Raw genomic sequence first — 22711 nt, forward strand, 5'->3', positions numbered from 1 at the left:
TTGAAATATAATCTTAGGCCCCTCAAACACTTAGCACTGCGGAGTGGCGTTCACACGGACAACGACACACAGCTCCAGAGAGAGGAGCGACCGAGCTGTCCCAGTAACCAAAGAAGGATCAGTTTCCCCTGGCAGCATTCCCCCTTGGACTAGTTTTGTTTTTACTAAAGAAGAGAGCTTGAAACAAAATATAAAAAACTATAAAATCCACGTGAATTACTCTCACACATCATACCAACCAGGCTGCATACATTAAACCAGGTTGCATCCTTTACCGTCAAACTGGGTGTTACAAAGTAAACAGTCTGTGTGCGTCACGTTTGATAAATATTTTCTGATTTGATATTTACTATAGCCTAATTATTAGGTATAGCTATTAGCTACATGGCCCTAACGTGTAAGGTAATACAATAATTTGTACCAGTGCTTTTGACATCAAGACTCTTTCATGCCAGAGGAGCTGGAGTGATTCAACGACAACAAAAAATATATATCTGAGAAGTGATCAGGATGAATAGAAAGAGAAAAGGGAAAAGGGAATACACTGGAGAGACCAGGAGGGTCAGAGCAGGAGAAGGCCAGGAGGAGATGAAGACATTAGTGAAAAAGAAGAAATGAATGTGAGGAATAAAGATGTGATGTCAGACTCAGAAAGAGGGACAGTGATCAGGAGCAGATGAAACTCCAGCTGGAAACACCGCATGGTATGTTTTTATTCTTCCTACATACGATATTCCAATACAGCAGCAGTGGCTCTTAGTATAGAGAAATATTGCCTGCAATGTTTTGCTGCAAAGGTCGCCTTAAGCTCTCTCTTCTTCTTCTTCTAATTCTAAGAGATGGGTGATGTCATTTGTGGACTTAATAATAACTAAGTAGTTTGACTGAACTTACAGTAAATAGAATTTTAGGGTAGCCTTCCTGTACTTAACATGAGTATTGTCTGCTGTTTTTACTATGTTTTTGTTTGTTTGTCTGAACACCTTGTTTCTCTTGTGCATTAAGACCACTTGTGTTAGGGCATGATTTAACAATATATAGGTTATATCCCTCCTGCCATGACCTCTTGCGCCACTTTTGCCACCCCATGTAATATGTAGTCTCTCTCTATCTCACACACACACACACACACACACACACACACACACACACACACACACACACACACACACACACACACACACACACACACACACACACACACACACACACACACACACACACACACACACACACACACACACACACACACCCACACTAACACACTAACACATACACACACTCCCACACTGTGTTGTTTTGTTGTGGTATTGACAGGCGGATGTGAGTGAGCTCCACCTGCAGCGGCTGTGCACAGCAGGCGGTTTGGAGCCACGAAGATTCAGGTCAGACACGCATTTTTAAAACTTTCTGCAAACAAACGGCCTGTTTCTGTCTGACTCTGCACACCTCGCTGAAGGCACTGCAGTATCTCTGCATTATTGATCTGTGATGAGACATGTTTCTCTCTGTGTGAAGATGCTATTTTAAGAATAACTGAATCTTGAATGAAAATATAGGAAAATATAAATGAAGAAAGGAGGGGCATGCATGCAATGACATGATACTGCATGGTGTCATTTTGATCACAGTTTATTTTCAATTGCTAACACATATGAAAACATGGCTCATTTTCTCAAAACACTTGACACATAACACCTCATATATCCTGCAGAATGACTCAAAACGACATCAACACCTATCAAACCCAACTTTTGCACCGAATTGCACACACTTCGTATAAGACTCTTTGTCCAACCAACTACACACTGTGGTGCTCAATCAAAAACACACTTACTTGTATGGGCTTTGTTAGAGAAGCGCAGAAACTCAAATATTCTGTTGAAACAAAACGTGTTTATTTTCCTCCACAACTGCTCAGCGCAACATTTATGCACAAACAGTTGTGTGAACAAAAAATATGCTCTCTATCAAATACAGTAAATGGAAAAGAAAACATATTTAAGCTGCATGTCTGGCCACATCACCTCATCAGCATGCAGAAGAAGTACAGTATGCACCTATAGGCCTGACGTTCATACAGCTCCAACCGTTATGCTGCAAATAACTCTTCAACTGTCTTCCATTCATCTCTCACTCCCATCCTCTCTGTACCCCTACCTCTTGCTGCTATGTCTAAATATCCATTGTTGTTGTAAAAAGTTCTTACTAGTAGCCTTTTTCTAGTGCTTACATCCTGACTGATGAGTCAACAATATGCATGTGTATTTGTTTATTGGTTCATGTGTGTAGCATTACTTAATGGCAGTGCTATGAAAATGGCAAACAAGTGAATATGTCAGATTTCGGTGTCTTACTTAGAGAACTGTGTGCAGTGTCTTCTGCCAAGATGAGTTGAAAACTGGGTGCAGAGCTGAAATGTGTTTAGAGTTTTGGAGATTTGAGCTGAGGTTTTGATCTTTGAGTGTGAGTTTAAATAATTATTGCACAATGATGCACTATGTGTCATTTGTGTGTGTTAGCCACTGAAAGAAACTGTACTAAAATTCACAAAACCACACACCCAAAGTGCAAAACACCTCATAGATCCTGCAAAATGAAACACTGCAACCAAAACTAACACTTTAAAAAAATCAAACATTTGCAGCAAACACACACACTTCATTCATATTCCCAGATGTTTTTGTCCAACCAACTAGACGGCACACTGTTGTTCTCCGTCTAAAGCACACTCATCTTTTATGGGCTTTGTTCTGTATGAAGAAAATTCTGCACTACAGAAATATGTGCAGAAACACAAATATTCTGTTGAAACAAAACAAAATGTTTCTACACAACTAATCAGGGCAACATGCATGAAGAGCACAGCAGTTGTGTGAATGAAAAATATGCTCTTTATCAAATACATGAAATGTTAACGAAAACTTTGAGGAGAAACATATAAAGATTATTTTTCTCAACAAAAAAAAGAGAAAAGAAAAAATACCTGAATTGACTTGAATTCGTCCTCCCTCTCACTCCCACATCCCTCTACCTCTTCATCGTGATGCTATGTTGCTTCCACCTAGTAAGACCGTACTCACCTGCAGTCTTTATATAGTGCCCACATTCTGATTGATGATTCAAGAACCAAGCAATCATGTGTGGCCCGATGGCACATGTATTTTCAAATGGTTTCACGTGTGAGGCGTTTTCAGTGGCAGTGTTTTGAAAGTGACTTTATGTCAGATTCCTGTTTCTCACTTAGAGAACCTTGTGAAGTGTCTTGCAAAAAGTCCGTAGATGATTTGCAAATTAGGTGCAGAGCTGAACATGTGTTTAGGGTTTTAGAGACTGAGGTTTTGCTATCTTATTTTAGTGTGTTAGCAATGGGAAAAAACTGTAATTTCATGTCTTCTTTTTGCTTTTAAATGTAACACTTAGATTCACTTCATATGAAGAATGTGATGAATTATCTATCATATGATATTATTTATAGTCTGAATATATCAATGTTTTTCACATAAATGTACCCAGTCAAGAACTGTGTGTTTTTTATTTATCTTTTGAATTGTGTATTCTTATAATTTATTTTGTGTTCCTTTTTGTTTTATTTCAGTAACTGTTTGGTAACCTCTGTAACCTGGTTAAATAAAGGTGGACTAGATATATTGCTGTACTGATTTAAAATAAATTATTATTGAGTATTGCTGGTCCATATTCCTCCAATTGATTGAAAGACAGGTATATGAATGCATTGAGAAAGTACATTTGTTCATGCGGTCGAGTGTCTTTAAATCAGCTTCGAATAGTTTTTTCAATATAATATTACCCTTATGTGCTGTTGTTGTGTTTCAAATGATATTTTGAAACATTTTCTCTCTCACTGATTCAAGTTCACATGTAGACAGGTTGAGTATAGCAGAGACAAATTATAGAAATATAATTTTATTACGCAATAAAGTAGGCTACTCTGCAGGAAATTAGATTAGCTGTTATCTCCTAAAGATAGAGACATTAGTGCACATGCAAGAAATGCACTACATTAAACTGCTCTCTCTGAGCAGCGGGATGTTAAGCTTCTCTGCAAAAACGGGACTTCCTCAGGAACTTCCCTGACTCAATATGTTGCGTGTGGTCAGGTTGGTATGCCAATAATAAAAGTATTGTAAGATGAATATCTCTTCATCAGAGGCTTAACACTCAAATGCAGAACTCACTATAGGGTCGTTCTCAACTTATTCCTATCACCAAAAACACACACAAATGACCCCAGCTGAACGTCAACATACTGAACCTAGCACCTTTGGGCCCCTGAGGTTCTGGGTTCACAGAACAGATGCCCATTTTATTCATTGTTTGTCATTTGTGAAATTGAATACATCAATTTACAGCCAGTGGAACTCAGAATTGAATGCATGATAAAACTAGAAAAAGTGCATTCAATATAGATGTATCTGTATCTCCCTCTCACAAGATGAATTACATCTCACTTGATAGTCCCTCCCTGCTCCCTTTTAAGATGGCATTGAAAATGACAAAAACAAGTATTTATGTATTTTAAATGTTTAATTGATTCTTCAGTTCAAAATAAGACCAGACTTTACTGTAAATGTCTTACAATAAAGGCCAAAATGGCAAGCAACAAACTCGGGAAATCTGGTTTTAAGTTCTTTGCTACTGATGCAGTTGTTGATCAGATTGAGCCTTTTCCAGACGGACAGGGGAGGGAGGATTCAGTCAATTATGAAAATATCTAAAAATATATTTGTTATAACATGTTAAATCACCGCAACCACGAGAGGTTCTTGATCATACAGTCATAAATGATACTAAAAATATTAATTAGACTGATGGCACACACACTCACACACGTGAACATATGTATGATCTCCTAGGTTTAAATCTGGCTGAGGTAACAATGCAGTCTTTTTAAGGAGTATGCATACAGTATGAACAAGATGCTTAATTTGTGAGGGTTACTTTTGCATGTGTGTGTTCAACTAAACGTGCAACTAAACCACCACAGTTGCAGATGTGCTCAGTATGTGTGACCGTCCCTTGATAAAGCGTCCTCTAAGGTCTGTGGTTAGAATACTAGGAAAGGAAGGGGAAGCTGCATGAAGTGAAACAGAGAGGGACAGGAAACTGTGCACATTTCTGCAAAATAAAAGAGAAAACACAAGGTCAACTAAACACACAATATTTAACAGTATTGGGCTTCTTCACCCAACTTTTATCTCAGAACTATTTTCATATCTTTACATATTTAGGATGTAGCCTATGCAAGAAAAATATCATTTAACAAGTTACTGTTTCCCGCCAACAAATGTCTTGTTTTATTGATAACAAAGCTAAAGATTTTAATAAAATGTCTAAAAATGAAAAATAATACATAAATGTAACAACTCATAGGATCTACATGCAGACACAAAGAGAGAGAGAGAGAGAGAGAGAGAGAGTGTACCAGAATATTAAAGAACTATAGATTGAAACATGTTTTAATTCCAATACCGACCTATATGTCGGATAAGGTTTCCTCAATAGATTATTTTATTCCCTATAATGCGACCTTTATTTCCCAACTATTTGTGTTTATATATTAAATTCAACCAATTGTTTGTAGGCTAACTCTAAACAAGAGATATCGAACTTCTTTAAATATTCAGACTTGGAAACTCGCTTAAAAATGCTGCAACAAGTGGCCTGACTTTTATTTTGAAAGTGAGGCCGGAAGTGACATTTAACGCACTCGGTGGCTGGTACTTGTAGCAGAGGCGATCATCAGACCGCACAGAGCAGACACACGCAGACACAAATCATCGTGTTCACGCGACCTCATCCAGACAACAGAGCAACAAAACGTCACTCACTCAAAACCGGGACTTTTGTTTGTTTGTGCTAAATGTTTTAAACATTCAAATATGCTGCTGTGTTCACACTTCGGACGGAGAAGAGGCCAGCCTTAGAATAAAAGTCACCACAAAGTGTTCTCCGGAGAGGAGGAAAGGTAAGCTGAACAATGCTGTTTTAATATCTGAAAATGTATTAACCTCATACTTCCTTATGAACAAAATATGAAATTAAGTAACGGCTCAGTTCTCTTCCTCTTTCTATTGCTCTCTATCTCCAACTTCTCTTTCGTTACTGAAACTAAATAATGACTTTTCTTTTTACAATATATGTTATTTCGTAACTGGATGAAGCCCTCTCTGACGCAGCAGACACAACATTAAACATACTTATTTAGCTTTTGGCAACTTAGGTAATATCAGTTATATGCACATTTACGCCAATCTTGGAAGTTATATTTGTAAAACCCAGGTTAAATCTACATTTCTGAACACATTTTAATTGTTATTTCATCTCTATTTTCTGGATCTCCCCTCTTGGCTTGGATTGTATGTTATCAAGCTGCATGTTTTTACGGGTTTTACCCCCGTCATTTAGGGGAAGTAGCTTGAAAGCTTTTGTTGGTGTGCAAGATTGAATGATATGATGTCAATACTAATACAAAATCTTTGATAATCTCATTAGTTCTTAATATATGTTTAGTTTTTCTGTCTAAATCCATGGAGATCGATGCTTTTCTACCACCACAGAGCTCAGGGTCAGAGGTCAATGCCCTGCTGCTCTCTATGAGCCACCTCATGTCAAGACGTCCTCCTCTGCAAACACCCCCACACACACCCTTCTGCACCCAGTGATGGAAGAAAACCTAATGCTGCATCTTACTAACTAACTAACTAACTATGAATTAGGGATTCAAATACACACTTTTTTAGAGAAAAGTGTAATTTTTTTAGGCAACAGTTTATTGTTTAATGTGGTTTCCAATAATGGTGTTGCATCTCCTTTGAGCATGTATCCTCATTGTAAGTGTTTGCCGGCTTTTTACTTTTTATTCAGTTTTCATCCACATTTTGACCATACACGTTAGATCTTGGTCGTTTTTAACTATTTATTTTAACCAGATAAAGGAATTTAGTCATTGGAATCTGGATCCTAAGTCCGCCCTGGGTCCCAATAATCAGTGTTTTAAAAAAATGTTTTTTAATCAACTGGTCCGTTTGTTTTGGTGATGAGAATAATTATGCAGGTTATTTAGACTCCCGGTGAACCTCCTTTCTTTCCGGGAAAAGATCCAAGGCCGCCAAATTCCGTCTTTTGTTATACATTTTTTTGAGCCACCCCTAGCGGTTGCAAAATATATGTAGAGATTTCAATCTGCCGATTTTATTTGTCTAAGTTATCTTAAAGGTCCCATGTCATGCTTTTCCGGTTATTACCCGTCCCCTTTTGTGTTATGAAGGTTTTTCTGCATGTAAACGGTCTGCAAAGTCACAAACCCTCAAAGTACACCCTGTAGCGAGTACAACTCTAACACAGAAAATACCTGTCTATGCTGCCCCAAAACGCCTCGTTGGAGATTTCTCTTTTTCTTCCTGGGTACAGTGACGTGACCATATACCCAAATGCACCAATCCGTGGAGCCGTTACGTTACGTTCGCGGAGCCGTTACGTTAAGTCCGTGGATTGGTCCAGATTGGTCTGAGACGGCGGGACGCGGCGAGGCTGTGAGTCGGTGTGTGAGCACACACACAAACTCCCAGCCAGGCTGCGGGTGTGTGTGTGTGTGTGTTCGGGCTGGTTTTGGGCTGGGTTTCGCTGTGTCTCGCTGTCTCGCAGACGGCCACTGGGCTCATAGGGAGGGGGGGGCAGGAGCTCCAACAAGCCGTTTAGGACAGAGAGTGAATACACATACTATACAGAGATGCTGTATGAGAAACCAATGTGATTTTGGAAAATTGCACAATATAAATCTATTTTAGTAGACCTCAACAATGGAATTATGATCAGTAGAAATGGCCATGACATGGGACCTTTAACATTTGTAGTGGCAATTTCTTATGTTACCTTATATGGTAAAACCAAATGCAACACTTATAGTGGCAAGCTTATGTTACCTTGTATAGTAAAACCAAATGCAGCAGTTTCACAAAATTATAGTTGTTACACAATCCATATGTCTGTTGACCTTACAAAAAACTACAGCTGAAATAATAATTTCACAAGAAGATCGACAAAAAATGTATCGGCAAAGATTCTAAATATTCTACGGTGCTGATTCACAGTTTATTTTCAGATATCTATCTTAGTTTTCAGGTTTGATCAGACAAAATAACCATTATAAAGACATTCCCTCGGGTCCTGAGACATTTTAATTAGCAATTTTTCATTATTATGAAAAAAATAAATTAGCACGCCCCCCCCCGCCTCATCATATAACTTTGCGTGGGGGCCACAAATTGGCCTGAAAATAAGTATGATTGTTTTGTAACGTAATGTGTTTGTTACATGAGTGAATTCATCCATTCTCCATGACCTCCTCTTACGCAGACTTTGATTACAAACTTATTTGTGATACATCAAAAACAAACTTTTTAAGACAACAGGCTCTTGGATAGATTAAGATTTTAAAATACATTTATTATGAGATGACAGTTTTAAAAATACAAACAAACTGTATATAAATTCACTAGAACTAGCTCTTCCTTGACCAACTATTACAGTGAAACACTCCGTACACATTGATGAACAATCACATAACATCATATATTATATTGTGGAACACACAGGAGCCATTTACGATGAATAATTTAGCTAATAATACTCACATTAAAAATGCATTATTAATAATGTTAAAGTTAAGGATCTGAACATCCTCCACTATTTGTAAAAGAATGCAAAAAAAATCAGAACAACATTGTGATTGTGCCAGAAAAAAAAGAATAAAAGAAAGAGTTTTAGCTGCTTCTGTTCTCTGGATAACTTCTGCACTCATGGACCGTGCAGTTTAAGATGGATGTGCAAAATGAGAGAGACACCTCTGTAGTTAAAAATACTGAAACTTATGCAACACTGAAAGCAACACTTCTTACAGGAACTTGCTCTGCATCATCTTTGTGTCATAAAAACCTAGACATCTCTTTAATATACTCAAAAATATATTGATCAACTTCATTACATCCCCAGTCTACAGAAGACATGAGTTGGCAACTACTTCTAATCAAATTATCACTATTCAATTGTCCTTTTTCAACAAAAATCATTTTTTTGTATTGGTTTCAGCTTTTCATTCCTGCGCACACGGTTGATGTTGTAAATTCAAACAACTCTTGGTCTTAGGCAACAAAACTACTTGGTTAGGTTGAGGGAAAAAAAAATCATGCTTTGGTTCGAAAAGAGTAAGCTTAAGGCCGTCGGATAGCTCAGTTTGTTATACTGAAGGCCAATGGACTGCAGCTTGGTCCACATGCGGAGGACCCAGGTTCGAATCCAGCCCGCGTATCATTCACTCTTTCATATCTGTCACTCAAATAAAGACACTGGTTGCCATAACAAATATTTAGATTTTCACTGGACAAACAGCGGTCTTGTGAGAAAGTCATGTGTTGTTCTTTTTCTCGGCCATATCAAAATCTATCTTAAAGGGGACCTTTCATGCAAAATGCACTTTTGTACGTCTTTTATACATGAATATGTGTCCCCGGTGTTCCAGGGAACTCACCAAGTGTCAGAAAACACAACCCTCTCTATTTTCCTCCATACCCAAATCTCTAAAAACGGGGCTGCAACGGATCTGATAAAAACTGATCCAGATTTGAACACTGTCCTGACGTCAGGACGGTGGCGCTACGGCTATTGGGCCAACTCCACCAATCAGGGGAATGTGGGGTTGGGCCACGGCCGGCCATTGCAGCTCGAAAGCGCTGGAGACGCTGTAGTACATATGCCAGGCCTGTAAGTGGCGCTGTAGTCTGCCACAAAAGCAGCGAAGAAGACTTCCCGCGCATGGTTGCCATGGTTGCCATGGTTGCCATGGTTGCCCTTCTGTTTATTCTCCGCTGTGGCTTTTTTTCTCCCTCCCCGAGGCAAGCGTTTGCTCCTGCTGCTGTAATTCAATGCAATCCTTTGGCTCGACCAAAAATCGCTTTTAAATGTGCTTTATAAATAAAACCTGATTTGATTTGATTTGATTTGATTTGAATCCCTCCCCGTCGAGGCAAGCACTGTAATTCTCTCCGGTTAGTCCACCAGCAGATGACAAACACCCACCTCTCCGCCTCTTCCAAGGAACGAGGGGACCGTGCGGCAGAGTTTCAGTTAGGTTTTTTTTCGCCGGTCAAGATGTCCGTTAAAGTTTAAATCTTCCGGACAAAATTAGAAAAGTGCCGGTCAAAGGTCTTCTTTGTTATTTATTGAGCTTTAAAACAAATGAATAACGACTCTATATAATAATATAATAAAACACGGAGGACGGAGATCTCCCCCCTCTTCTGACAGCCCAGCAGCTGTTCAGAGCACGCTCCCCTCTCCTGCAGGGGGGCGTGGTCAGCTGCAGCTCACAGAATCAGCCCCCTGCAAAAACAGTGCTGGAAAGATCAAATGGAGCGAAATGAGGCATGGCCCTACAATATATTGTTCAAATATAGCATGATAGGTGTCCTTTAAATTAAACAAGAAATTGGTGTGTTATTTATACTTCCACACCTGCCTTGCATCGCTCCCGGCACGTAAAAAGCCGTAACATAACTTATTGTTGAATAAAGTCAGCAAACCATATCATAATACATGTTATAATAAGGATCATGTTAGTTGAAGTAAATTAAAAGCTAACCAACTAAAATATTCACTTAGAGTATTTTGCTAGCAATATCTGTTAGCATGCTAGCAAGATAGGACTAGCAAGCCAGCTGTAACTAAACTACGCTGCATGATCAGTTGTCGGTTGCTTTGTTACATTAGCTGATTAAGTCATTTGTTCACATTAAGTACATTTAAAAGCCACATCAACCCCGGCAGTGATTAGCAGAAGTTATTCATTCAAGCTGGTATTTTGCTCATTTGATTTTGCTTTATTACAACACACAGTCAGCCCATTACGTAACATTCAGTTGAATTCTTTCAGCAGATCCGTCCACAGATCTTACCATTGAGAGTTTTGTTTGTAGAATCTTTGTATTGAGGGATGTTTGTTTGTCACATGGGAAAATGAATACACCGGGTGTTTCACAGCAGTACATCTACTCCTATGGTACTTGAGTTGAAAGAAGTTTCAAGCTTGCAGAGCGCTCTACAGCTGCACGAGTGAAGCGATGGTAGATTCAGTTTACTTCACCACATCCATACTTCATAACCACAAAGATAGTGAAAATTGTTTTCACATCTGTGGGAAACTAACCTAAATTAGTAAGTAAGACACAGTATGATGATCTGACTGAATTTAAAATCTGACTTTTATAAAAGTGTATCTCTTTTAATTGGAGAATAACATTTTCACTAATGTTGTCCTAACCTCTGCATTGCTGCTTGTTTATCCGTAAACAGTTAGTAAAAATGAGAAGTGGCTTTTGTGATTCTTCCTAATTTAAAAATAGATTACAAATTATTTTTTCCAGTTGCTTTACATGTCGTTTCCATGTATTCAAGTGCCCTAAAAAACACAAGTCTGAAAAAACTGATAGGCTTCTGTGTTTACAGTGCATATAGTCCTGTGAATGTGTACTTTGTTTACTTAGATTCAACTTAAATGAGCTCCGTTATGTTTTGTTATAGGATTCAAGTGTTTAATTGAACTTATACCACTTTTAATAACCCTAATAGTTTGTTTTGGACCCTTTTTCAGGGCTAAACAATAGGGCACAGTCCAATATCCAAATATCTGGAGGCGCAATCTTTGTTAAAGGCAATATATGTCTGTATTTGCTGCAAACATTTTCCCGCCCATGAATTATTTTCAATACACAAAAAAATCATGTTGTGACTTCCTTAAAAAAGAATCTTGTGACTCTCTTCAAACCACTGCCGTTAAGTATCACTCCTTACTCGTGATGGGAAGTATGACTCTTTGAAGGGAGCCGGATCTTATGGCTCCGTTCCTTTCAAAGAGCCGTTCAAAAGAGCAGTTTTTTTTTTTTTTAAAGGGGGCAGGGTTACTAGGTTTATCTGCAAAATAATCACCAGGATAATGATTGACTGTATTGCCAGACCTAATGTCAATAATCTGCATTGTAAACATGACACAAGGTGGCGCCATATCCATGTCATTCATGTGACATACTACTTTGAATTTACCCTCTGTATGTGTTAAGTAAATAAAGTTGCCTTGCCTTGAATGAAATTCACGCAACTCTTAATATTAGATACTGTGTTTTTAAGTGGCGATGGAGATTATTTGTTGACCCTGCTTTAAAGGATATTTTGCCTTTACAAATGGTGCGCTTTATCACTGCCTGGGTTTTGGTTGAAGGGAATCCAAATGCTGCTGCGTTTTCGCGTTTGGCTCATTTTCCATCCGAAAAACACGTCGTCTACCTGTCCCGTACCACTTGTTATGACTTCTCTCTCTCGCGTATTCCGTTAAGACCCACCCCATCTCACTCCTCGTGTTGAAACCTACCAATCAGAGTAGGGGCGGGTTTTCACAGAATACGTTTGGGGAACAAAATCAAGCTTTTTAAAAGGCGAGTGGATTTTGTCAGGCAGTGAGTGCGGACCAACGATTGAACGTTAAAAAGAACGGCTCTCACCAAGTAGGACTCGGTTCCCCTCGTTCGTCCCAAAGAGCCGTTCAAAAGAATCGTCTCTTTCGCGACCGACACATCACTACTCTTTACAATCAGCAAGTTTTATCTCAGAGAAAAAAAGGAAACGTCTCAGAAAGGAATATATACTTTTGTCAAACATGCACTCTGAAGCATCACGCTTAGCAGGAAAATCATTGCTTGAAAGATCTTTTTAAATATAAAGTAGACTTATTCTACCAATAGTCACGCAACATTAACCATGTACTGTCCAACATTACATTAGTAGTTTTTACAAAGATTGCAACCCCCCCCAACTCTGATTACGTTTAACTTTTTGGAAACTGTATTTGATAGCAATTCAATTCTTGATTGAGAAAGTATAATTTCATTCATTCTTCCCCCTGCACAGAAACTCATCGCTGATCTTGTCTCTGCGCCTTCTTCTCTTCGTTACCTTTTGGATACTACAGCCGGTCCTGATGGAGGCCAGAGGGAAATATGATTTTGCTGCAACAGCAGACGATGAGCTCAGCTTCAAAAAGGAAGACATACTTAAGGTCAGTGGACGATTAATTAATTTAACAATATGCCTTCAAATTTATTTTACTTCCTCATACTCCGTACTGTGAAGCTTTCTGCATAATACTGCCATTTTCAAATGCATTTTCTTTTTCATAGTCATTTGTAATTATATTATGTTTTTGTTTCTTTCAGTAAATGCTCTTATTTTTCTATTTTAATTATTATTTTTCTGATCAGGTTTTAAGCCGACAAGATGATTGGTTTAAAGCAGAGATGAACGGGCTGGAAGGATTCGTGCCACAAAACTACATCGAGATGCAGACACCGAGGTGAGAGACAATAAATCCTGTTACAAACAGTTAACCTGGAAAAGAGTTACCTTTATATGGGATGACATCCTATTCATTAATTCATATTCGCTAAACACTTAAAGACATCACTGCAGACTTTCGGAACTTGGATGGACATTTTAAACTTTTTAATGACTTTTTAAAGAACTATTTATCGATTAATCTAGAACATATTCAGTAGTTGCAGCCATAATTATCTGGAAACAGTCAACTCCACTTGTGCAAACCTGTATTTGTGTGTGTGTGTGTGTGTTCGTTCAGGTGGTTTCAGGAGGACGCCAGTCGTAACGCTGCAGAGGACATCCTCCGCTACAAAGATGTGGGAGACTTTGTGATCCGAGGGTGTCAGAGCTCCCCGGGAGACTTCTCCATCTCTGTCAAGTGAGTTAGGACCCTTGCCTTTAAAAATTGATATACAGGTCAGGGTTTCCGTTAGCCGGTAATTAGCGGTTTTTAGCTGGTAACATTTATAAAAAAACGGTAAATTCAAAACATGCCAGTCAAAATGTCCAGTAATAATTAGGGATGCTCCGATCGATCGGCCACCGATCATTATCGGCCGATATTCACTCTTAATAGTTTGATCGGTGCTCTCTATAAAGGTTGATCAGGAGAGCCGATCAGATTAAGCAAAATACATGAGACTTTTCTCTGTGCGCGGCAAAAGAAGCTCGCCAAAATGGCTTCACCGGTCTGGCAGCTTTTCAAGGTGTCCGAAAAGACAATAAAATAGCTATATGCAACGTGTGTGAAGCAGAAAGAGAGAGAGATCAGGATCAGCTGCAGCTCTACCGGATCACAGCTCCGCCCACTGCCTGTGACGGACCGGTGAGCGGAGCAAAACACACACTTCAAGTTAGACCTATCACACTTAGCTATTTTATCTACCTCTGGAACTAGCTAAACTAGTTATAAATATCTTTATTCTTCACTGTCGGGTCACTAATTACTGGATCAGCGAGCTGCATGAGTCTGATACAGAAGGGAGAGAGGAAAAGAGAGGCTCCGTTTATTATTCCCGTGTTATTATCCAAAAATAATGTAAACTTTTGAATAATGTACTTCATCTACTATAAGTAGTTTGTTTGAATGTAATAATGATGATTATAAACTGAAGCAATATAAAAATGAGCCCCATTAACTGAGTTTTAAACATCAGCATATATTACCGGTCATAGTCCTCTAATTACCTGCTAACGGATACTCTGCTACACAATTCTTATTATTCTTATTATTGAAACATATTGAATTTGTCCGGTAACATTTATTATTTCCGAACACTTGACCGGCAAGAACAAATCCTAGCGGAAACCCCGATACAGGTATATCCGAATGGAATCCTGTCTTTGCAATCTTGTTTGGATCCAGATAAAAGTGGATTTAGGTTGGTTTCTAAAGTTAGAAACAAAAAAAGCAACTTCCTTTTCCTTAACCTTAAAGCTGCAGTCAGAAATATTGTAAGTGTGTCATGGCATTTAAGATATGCCAGTGTTAAAGGTTCATACTGTTGTGTAATCAGTAAAGAGCTTTAAGAAAGCTTCACTCTAGAAATATAAATCATCTGTATGCTTCCTGTTGTTTTCTGTGCTGATAATAATATTAGTATTCATAATAATACACCGTTTTTTGTATAGCATTTTAAATACAAGAAATGCACATTTAAGCACCTTGAGATGACGTTGTTTTTAAAGTGTGCTATATAAATCAAATGTATTATTATTATTATTATTATTACAATAAAAAATAAATCAAATCAAAATCAAAAAATACTTTTTATGAATCAAATCTAAAAGAAGAAAAAGAGAAATTTGAGATTTTTTTCACCCATCAATTTCCACATTTTCAAAATCTGTTCTCATCTCATTGTCTTTTTGGACATGGTACCACTGTTATTTCTATATCATTCATATTATTAGGAATAAAGTATTCCAGATATTTCAATATATTTAATTTTATTAGAAATAAAGTTTCTCATACAAGTACTCATAAAAACTGAATATTTAAGAAATGCTCGCATATGTACTTTTAGATTATTGTCCTAAGTATGACGGTACAAGCAAGACCAAATAAGAAGAGATGTTGTGGCTCAACATAATTTAAATGAATCAAATGTAAGCCTGTTAAAAAATCTCTCTCACAATCACTCCCGCTAAGCATAACTCAACCCTCAGAAACAGTAAACCCAATGTTTCCTTTGCGCGTATCAATATATAAAGAAGAGTTCAACTCTGACTCATTTTCTCGCCTTCTTTGCTTCCCTTACATGCTGCAAACTCTGCAAGACTCTTGCATATTTACATAAGGAGACAGCTGCAGGAGCATCACAGTAAACAAGTTGAGTTAGTTTACCTATGAGTGTGTGCAGATATTCAGACCACCAGAGAAAAAGATCTGCACACTTTACAGCTTTCTTTAACTCTACTCTCTGATGGTTGCTTTTTTTATGCTCAGGACTTCCATGATCAATGATACCCAGAGTATAACAGAACACAATGATAAGAGAAAACAAACAACAGGACAACAAGAGTTAAAAGCAGTTGTTTTTTGACATATAGTTCTTACATATTGCACCTGGAATGCTTGGAGGTCGGTTGTTGGAAATCTTGGAAAGTTCAGACCTTGAGTTTTTTTACGGATTTTGTGTTTAGATAAGGATTCGGCCAAAGTGAATTTTGAGGTTGTAGTTTTGTCCTTTGACCAGCAGAGGACAATCCAGCCGAGGAAACAGCTGAACCTCTGGAATGTTGGTGCACAAGAAGCCTTCCTTGAAATATTTTCAAAGCAACACTTCTCACTACATTTCTGTTTATCAAATACTTACCCAGCGCTACTTTGAATTCTTGAAGAAAATGTTGTTTTTCTAGATTCAAAAACAAATCTAAGTGTCATTTATCCAGTTGTATGCTCAATACTTCTCAAAAACACGCATTTCTTAAACAGGAATGCTCCTTGAATTCTGTGTGAGTTTTTGGATTCTTCTTTTGACATAAAGGCATGCGAGAAAGCAACATTTTCTTCAATGAAGTATTTATTTAAAGTGATTGTCAATGGACCTTGTAAGTGTCTTAATGTGGCTTTGCACTTTACTCTGTGTTTCTGTGTCCATGCTTTATTTCCCCCTAGGCATGAGAGTGATGTTCAGCACTTCAAAGTGATGAAAGACAACAAAGGGCAGTACTTCCTGTGGTCGGAGAAGTTCACCTCGTTAAACAAGCTGGTGGAGTTTTACAAGTCCACCTCCATCTCTAAGACCAGGGAGATATACCTCAAAGACGGCAGCTCGGACAGTAAGAGCCCCCCCACGCCAACGGCGGTAAGAGACAGTTCAGTTTCACACAGGGGCTTAGTTTTGATTTTCAATAGTTCAGTAAACTTGCTAAAAGCAGATTTCAAAGCCATGAAAAGGTCACACCACAGTGAACTATTGCACCTGGGCGGGTGGGTTTCTTGTTAAAAATGTGGTTGGTCAAATTAAACCAAAGATAGAGAACTAAACATGGTATAACCATGCTTTTTTCCCATATTAACCAACTCAATGGTAAGAGCCATATAAAAAAACACACTTGAAAAATAATAAGAAATGAACAACAACAAAAAAAGAGAAGAAACTAACTTACTAAAAACTGTAAAAATGATCATGATCAAATCTTTTGGTTTTGTATGTATGTATTCCTGGTCAATTTGCACTCTATTTTCTCAGTTTCATTTTATTTCTTGGAAGTTAAAGAAAGACTTGCATGCATGTAATCATATTAAACATTTTTGGGAAGTTACATAGAAAATGATACCCTACATTTCTGAATCATTTGGAATGAGTTCAAATGTTTTTGCTTCCTTCCTTGTTGTTCACAGGGCGTTCACATGAAATAGAAATAGAAATGACAGCTTATACTGTAGTTCCTGTAAGTCACGGTCTGTTTCCTTCCTTTAGGTGAAGAGGGGAAGTTTGCCTGAACAACGTAACACGGCGGCAGCCATCGTTGCTTCAACGCGCAGAGCTTCAGACCAGCCTCACAGCCAGCTGGTACACACTTTACTTTTGCTTCCTTATGTGTTCATTTGGAATGTACGCTATATAATAACTCAAACAAAGGCAGTGGCAGGGCAGCATCGAAAAGGAACGTGTTTGTCAATAGAGTCTGGTGGCTTTAAAAAGAGCATAGGTAATGGCTTAAGTTCCCCATCGGAAACTTCCGAAACATACATGATACAAGTTTGTTAACGATACATAAGTTAACATGTCAATGTTGACATCTCATTTTACATGGGAAACAAACATTGCTCACTTGGGTGAAAATACGTTTGGCCCATCCATTCACCCAATGTGGGCTTTCACGTATTCGTGAGACATCAGAAAACAAACGTGACCTGAAAGAAAATAAATTTCCCTCAAAGCATAAATGAGTATGCAATCTGCATTGTCAACTACATTGTACAGGAACATGATTTTTTAGGTGACCATCGTGTCAAGAGATATGCAGGTTGAAGCCTTGCTGGATGTCTGTCATTATGTGTCAGCCTTCTGCTTCTCAAACCTTAATAGTCAGATGTTTCCTCAGCCTTGTTCTATTAACATATGTTTATGCTAATGTTTAAGTATCGCAAACAACAGCATTTGATAAAACTTCCTCAGTTGCACAAACGTAGCAAACATTTACCCAGTGGTGGGAGAAGTACTCAGAGCGCCAGTAGTAGAAGTACCAGAGTGTATGAATACTCTGTTACAAGTAAAAGTCCTGCATTCAAAAGGTAACTTTAGTAAAAGTAGAAAAGTATTATCATCAAAATATACTTAAAGTAGCAAAATTAAGTACTTATTTTGCAATTTGTCAATTATAGGGTAGCTTGTGATTGTTACTCCAGGTGTAAATAAAGTCTTATTTAAGTGTTGAATATAGTTCAAATCATCAAAATCTGCGAAGTAACTAAAGGTGTTAAATAAAAAGTAGTGGAGTAAAAGTACATGATTTACCTCTAAATTGTAGTGGAGTAGAAGTACCAAGTAGCATAAAATGGAAATATAATATTCAAGTAAAGTAAAAATTATCTAAAAAAAATACAGTACTTGAGTAAATGTACTTAGTTACTTCCCACCTCTGCATTTACCTCGCGTGTCTGATCAGCTGATTCAGCAGTCGACTTTCCAATATTCCCATAACGAGTGAAAACACGACAGTATGAAACATGGCCAATACTAGCAGACATGGCCAAAAATAGTTTATGATCTATGGTTAGATCTTTGGAAGCATGCCGGTTTGGATCGCAACAGGTTTAGAACTTGTTAGCACTTGATAGTTACACTTATTCCGTGTGGCTGTAATTCATTTTCAATAAACACCTGTTCAAGTTTAACCTTACCTTTCCTTTACCAGTGAGTGCCTACTACGATTGTTGATAATTATGAATCAGTTGTTACCTGTCTGTTTGAGTACACAGTCAGCTAAAGTGTTTTTTTCCTTTCTGTTCCAGACTAAGAGAGTGGGTCTGGAGGAGCGAGCTCACACCATCGGTCACACAGGAAGAAGCAGCCCCCTCAGAGGTGGCTTTCCTCCCCATCGCGCATCTGAAACCTTGCCCCCCCCTCAGGTCAGCCTCTCTCTTTATCTGTAAAAATCAAACAGTTACAAACAGAATTACGCAGAACCTTATCATCAAATAACTTTTTGACTTAACCTGTGAAGCCCCATTCCCCCGCGGGCGGGGGAAAAATCGCAACATCTTCAAGAAACAGCGTCTGAGGGCTTCTTAACATTTAAAAACCTATTAATGTGTCATACCCACTTAACGGGAAGAAACTCAGCTATCAGACAATATTAACCATTTTTAGCAAAACGAAACATAAGGGTAATAACAAAGGCTCTGAATTAGCCCTGAGCAAAAAAAGGCTAACACACTTAGCACAGAACTCACGATAAAATACCCTTATTACTTATCGTATCTGCACAAACAAGATACCGATTAGCAAGCTGAGATTCCACAGATTCGACAGGTATTGGTATCATTACTGACCGATCCGAACTCGCAACATGAGAAGCTAACAAAGACATCACACCACGTAGCATTAGGTAGCCAACACGGCAATATGTCTTACCTTTGTTGTTTTCTGATCAAAAGTTGTGTTCAATTGCATTAAAACGATAAAAACGCTGCTGAAGGTTAATCCATAGGTTAATCCAATGTGTCTGTGTCACTTTGAAATGATCTCTGATAATCCATCAGCAATAAACCTAGTTTTCAGTTTTCAGATTTCAGAGCGTAAGATAGGTTTCGCTTTGGGCAAACTGCATGCGCATAGTTCTCACTTCTCAATGGTAACGTGTGTGTGTATGTGGAAATTCCCCTTCGATTCTATCGGCTCTAACGGTTCAAAAGAGATGTCAATCATCAAAATCACACCAATGGGTTCCAGAGAAACGGCAAATACACCCATTTCCACCCAAATGACCCCAGAGGTGTTTTTTGTTGTTGCTAAACCTCTCTTAAAAAGGTCAAATGTCACTTGTTTTGCATCAATCTTGATACAGGGTACTTATTATATGTTATAGTTTGGATTCCTAAAGCTTTTAGTCTACCATCCCATCATTCAAGGGTGGTTTTCACTATAAGTAATGGTTTTGTTTTGGACGTCACTATAATTTACATTTTTGTTACTATGTTCAATCTGAATTGACTTTAAAATAAAAAAAATCTATATTGATTCTGACTTTTCTACATCCAACTCTGCTTTGAGAAAAAAGGTTATTAATTTAACCCTTTTAGAAGGGAAGTTATTGTCATTTGTTCTGGGAATGTCATTGTCGAGCCTGAGACCTGCAAAACAGGCTTGGGGCTTAACAGGTCCAACAAAACCTACAGAGTGTTTTCTCTAGGATTTTGTCATTGATGCTGACTTGAATCATAGATAATAAAACTAACTTGTTGAGTTTTATTGTTTCATCATTCAAGCAGGCGTCTAAAGTGTAACGTAGTGAACACTTGTTTTTCTAACCCTAATCCTTATAAAACTCATTTTGGCCACAAGAGGCTGAAGTGCACCATCAACAAATTCTCTAAATACAACTAATAACATTTATAATTTCCTAAAAAGCAGATAGGCACCAATTAAAATACATATATCACAGAAAGAAAGTAACATACATATGTTACACACCTTAATAATACACTAAATATTTACCTAGTTTTTAGACTGCATTGAGAAATTAAAACTCACCTGAAAAAAAAATGCATGTTAATTACAGGGAAAACTATTTTATATCACAGATGTAAGTTATTTGTAACTTAAACAGCACATATTTCTATTCACTGAAAGGTTTTTTTAATCATAAATAATGGTTAACACTTTAAACAGGACATTAAAGGGGACCTATCATGCAAAATGCACTTTTTGATGTCTTTTATACATACATATGTGTCCCCGGTGTGTCGGGGAACTCACGCAGCGTCAGAAAATAAAACCCTCTCTCTTTTCCTCCGTACCCAAATCTCTAAAAACGGGGGTACAACGGAGCTGATCCAGATTTGCATCCGATATGACGTAATATCAGAAATGTCGGCTGGCTTTACACCCATGGCCCTATCAGAAACGTTGCTATCAGAAACAATGCCCGACTGTTTTGGACGTAATATAGTCGGTGCATGTTTACATTAGCATCGCTAACACTCAGAGCTAACCTGTACTGGATAGAGCATGTGTGTGAAGAAGCAGGAAATAAAAAGGAACTCACCTTGTGATATAACCAGCAAGAGAGAAAGCCTTTGAGCTCTATACTGTTTCAGAAATAATCCTTGATAATCCATGATATCGCGTTTCATCACCGCAGTATTTAGTTAAGACAGTAAACTCTGCCGGGTCCCGCATGAGCTCAGCCCCCTCCTTTTTCTTTTTATCAATCTTTATTTTTTTAAGCTTTATACATAAAATCAGCACTTTTTGAAACAGGAAGTGAAATAGAGGGATATGAGGCATGGCTAGAATGGGTGATCTGTTTGGTATTTTGAGCAAAACACTTCATAGACATGTTTTTTATATATTTGTATATATCTGAGACCTATGCTATTGCCTAAAAATAGCATGATAGGTGACCTTTAAACTGATACCCAACACCAACATTTTACCTTTCTTCTGTCCCTTAGAGGGCGTCCACGCTGCAGGTCAAGGCGCTGTACGACTTCAACGCAGAAGAAGAAGATGAACTGGGTTTCAGCACAGGCGACATCATTGAGGTGTTGGATCGCTCTGACCCGTCGTGGTGGAGAGGAAAGCTGCGGGGGAAAAGCGGGCTGTTTCCTGCCAATTACACAACGCAGCTTTGAGAAAACACAGCAGGCGAAGCACTTACTGAGCCTGCACGCGTTCACAGACTCGCTCTGCAGCTGCTGACTAACTGACTTATTTAACCTCAGCACTTCAAGTTCATCAAGGAATGTGAGTCAGTTAATATTCATACATCTAAAAGGTCACAGACACACCCGAATGAACTTTCCAAAACCAGCCAAATGTTTGTTGGCCGGTCTGCTGATGAACTGTGTCTGCTTGTGTTGTAAGTGTAGTCACATTTTATACCACATAAAGTTTTTTTTTTTATTAGTTCAGTTGATTTACAAGAGGTTTGAATACTTATCATAGATGTGTAATTTCCTCGCAATAAAATTGTTCTTATCACTGATTTGAGGTTTTAATTTAATAATCTGAGTCATGAGGTACTTCTGTGGAAATACAAAGGAAAACCACAACAAGAAACTCCTCCTTTAAAGCATTGTTGTTTTCAAATTATTATTATTAGATTTGTTTTATTGTTTTAATTATTTATATAGAAACTTGAAATGTTTTTATCGAGGTAATTAAGTCATATTTCGTGTCTCTGTGAGGGTTGTCTGAACCAGCCAAAAATAAAACCAGAAGTAATAAAAGTTAGCCTTTACAATAAAAGCTTCCCTATGGTACTTTTATTTAAACTATATGGCAAGAAAGTGTTTCTTTATATGATTTAAAAAAAACCTTGTATGAATTAAATTATGGAAATGGACTGCAATTATATGCTCACATCAATGGCAGCAGCTTCAGTATGTTTATTAGGACGCTTTAACATGTAGACACATGTGAACCATCAAACACTTACTTCCTTGTGCGCCACAGCCAGGGCGTACACATCATTTCCATTCTCTTGATGAAAAGCACCTACATGCATGCACCACCAAACTGACCCTTTTCTGCATAAAACATGTAATCGATAATTAAAATAATATTTTTTTTTAGAGAATAAATGTTGA

At 38.0% G+C, this 22711-nt stretch overlaps 1 protein-coding gene across 1 annotated transcript; it reads left to right on the plus strand.

The window, feature by feature from the left end:
* Window positions 1-5730: 5730 nt before the first annotated feature.
* On the plus strand, window positions 5731-22370 carry grap2a (GRB2 related adaptor protein 2a). Its single transcript, XM_034143705.1, has 8 exons — window positions 5731-5989; window positions 12979-13126; window positions 13329-13420; window positions 13703-13822; window positions 16565-16754; window positions 17373-17465; window positions 18911-19027; window positions 21575-22370. The coding sequence occupies exons 2-8, from the start codon at window positions 13049-13051 to the stop codon at window positions 21752-21754; spliced, it is 870 nt and encodes a 289-aa protein (XP_033999596.1). The 5' UTR covers window positions 5731-5989; window positions 12979-13048; the 3' UTR covers window positions 21755-22370.
* The last annotated feature ends 341 nt before the right edge of the window (window positions 22371-22711 follow it).

Source organism: Trematomus bernacchii, unplaced genomic scaffold (assembly GCF_902827165.1).
Source record: "Trematomus bernacchii unplaced genomic scaffold, fTreBer1.1, whole genome shotgun sequence".
NCBI classification, from domain to species: Eukaryota; Metazoa; Chordata; class Actinopteri; order Perciformes; family Nototheniidae; genus Trematomus; species Trematomus bernacchii.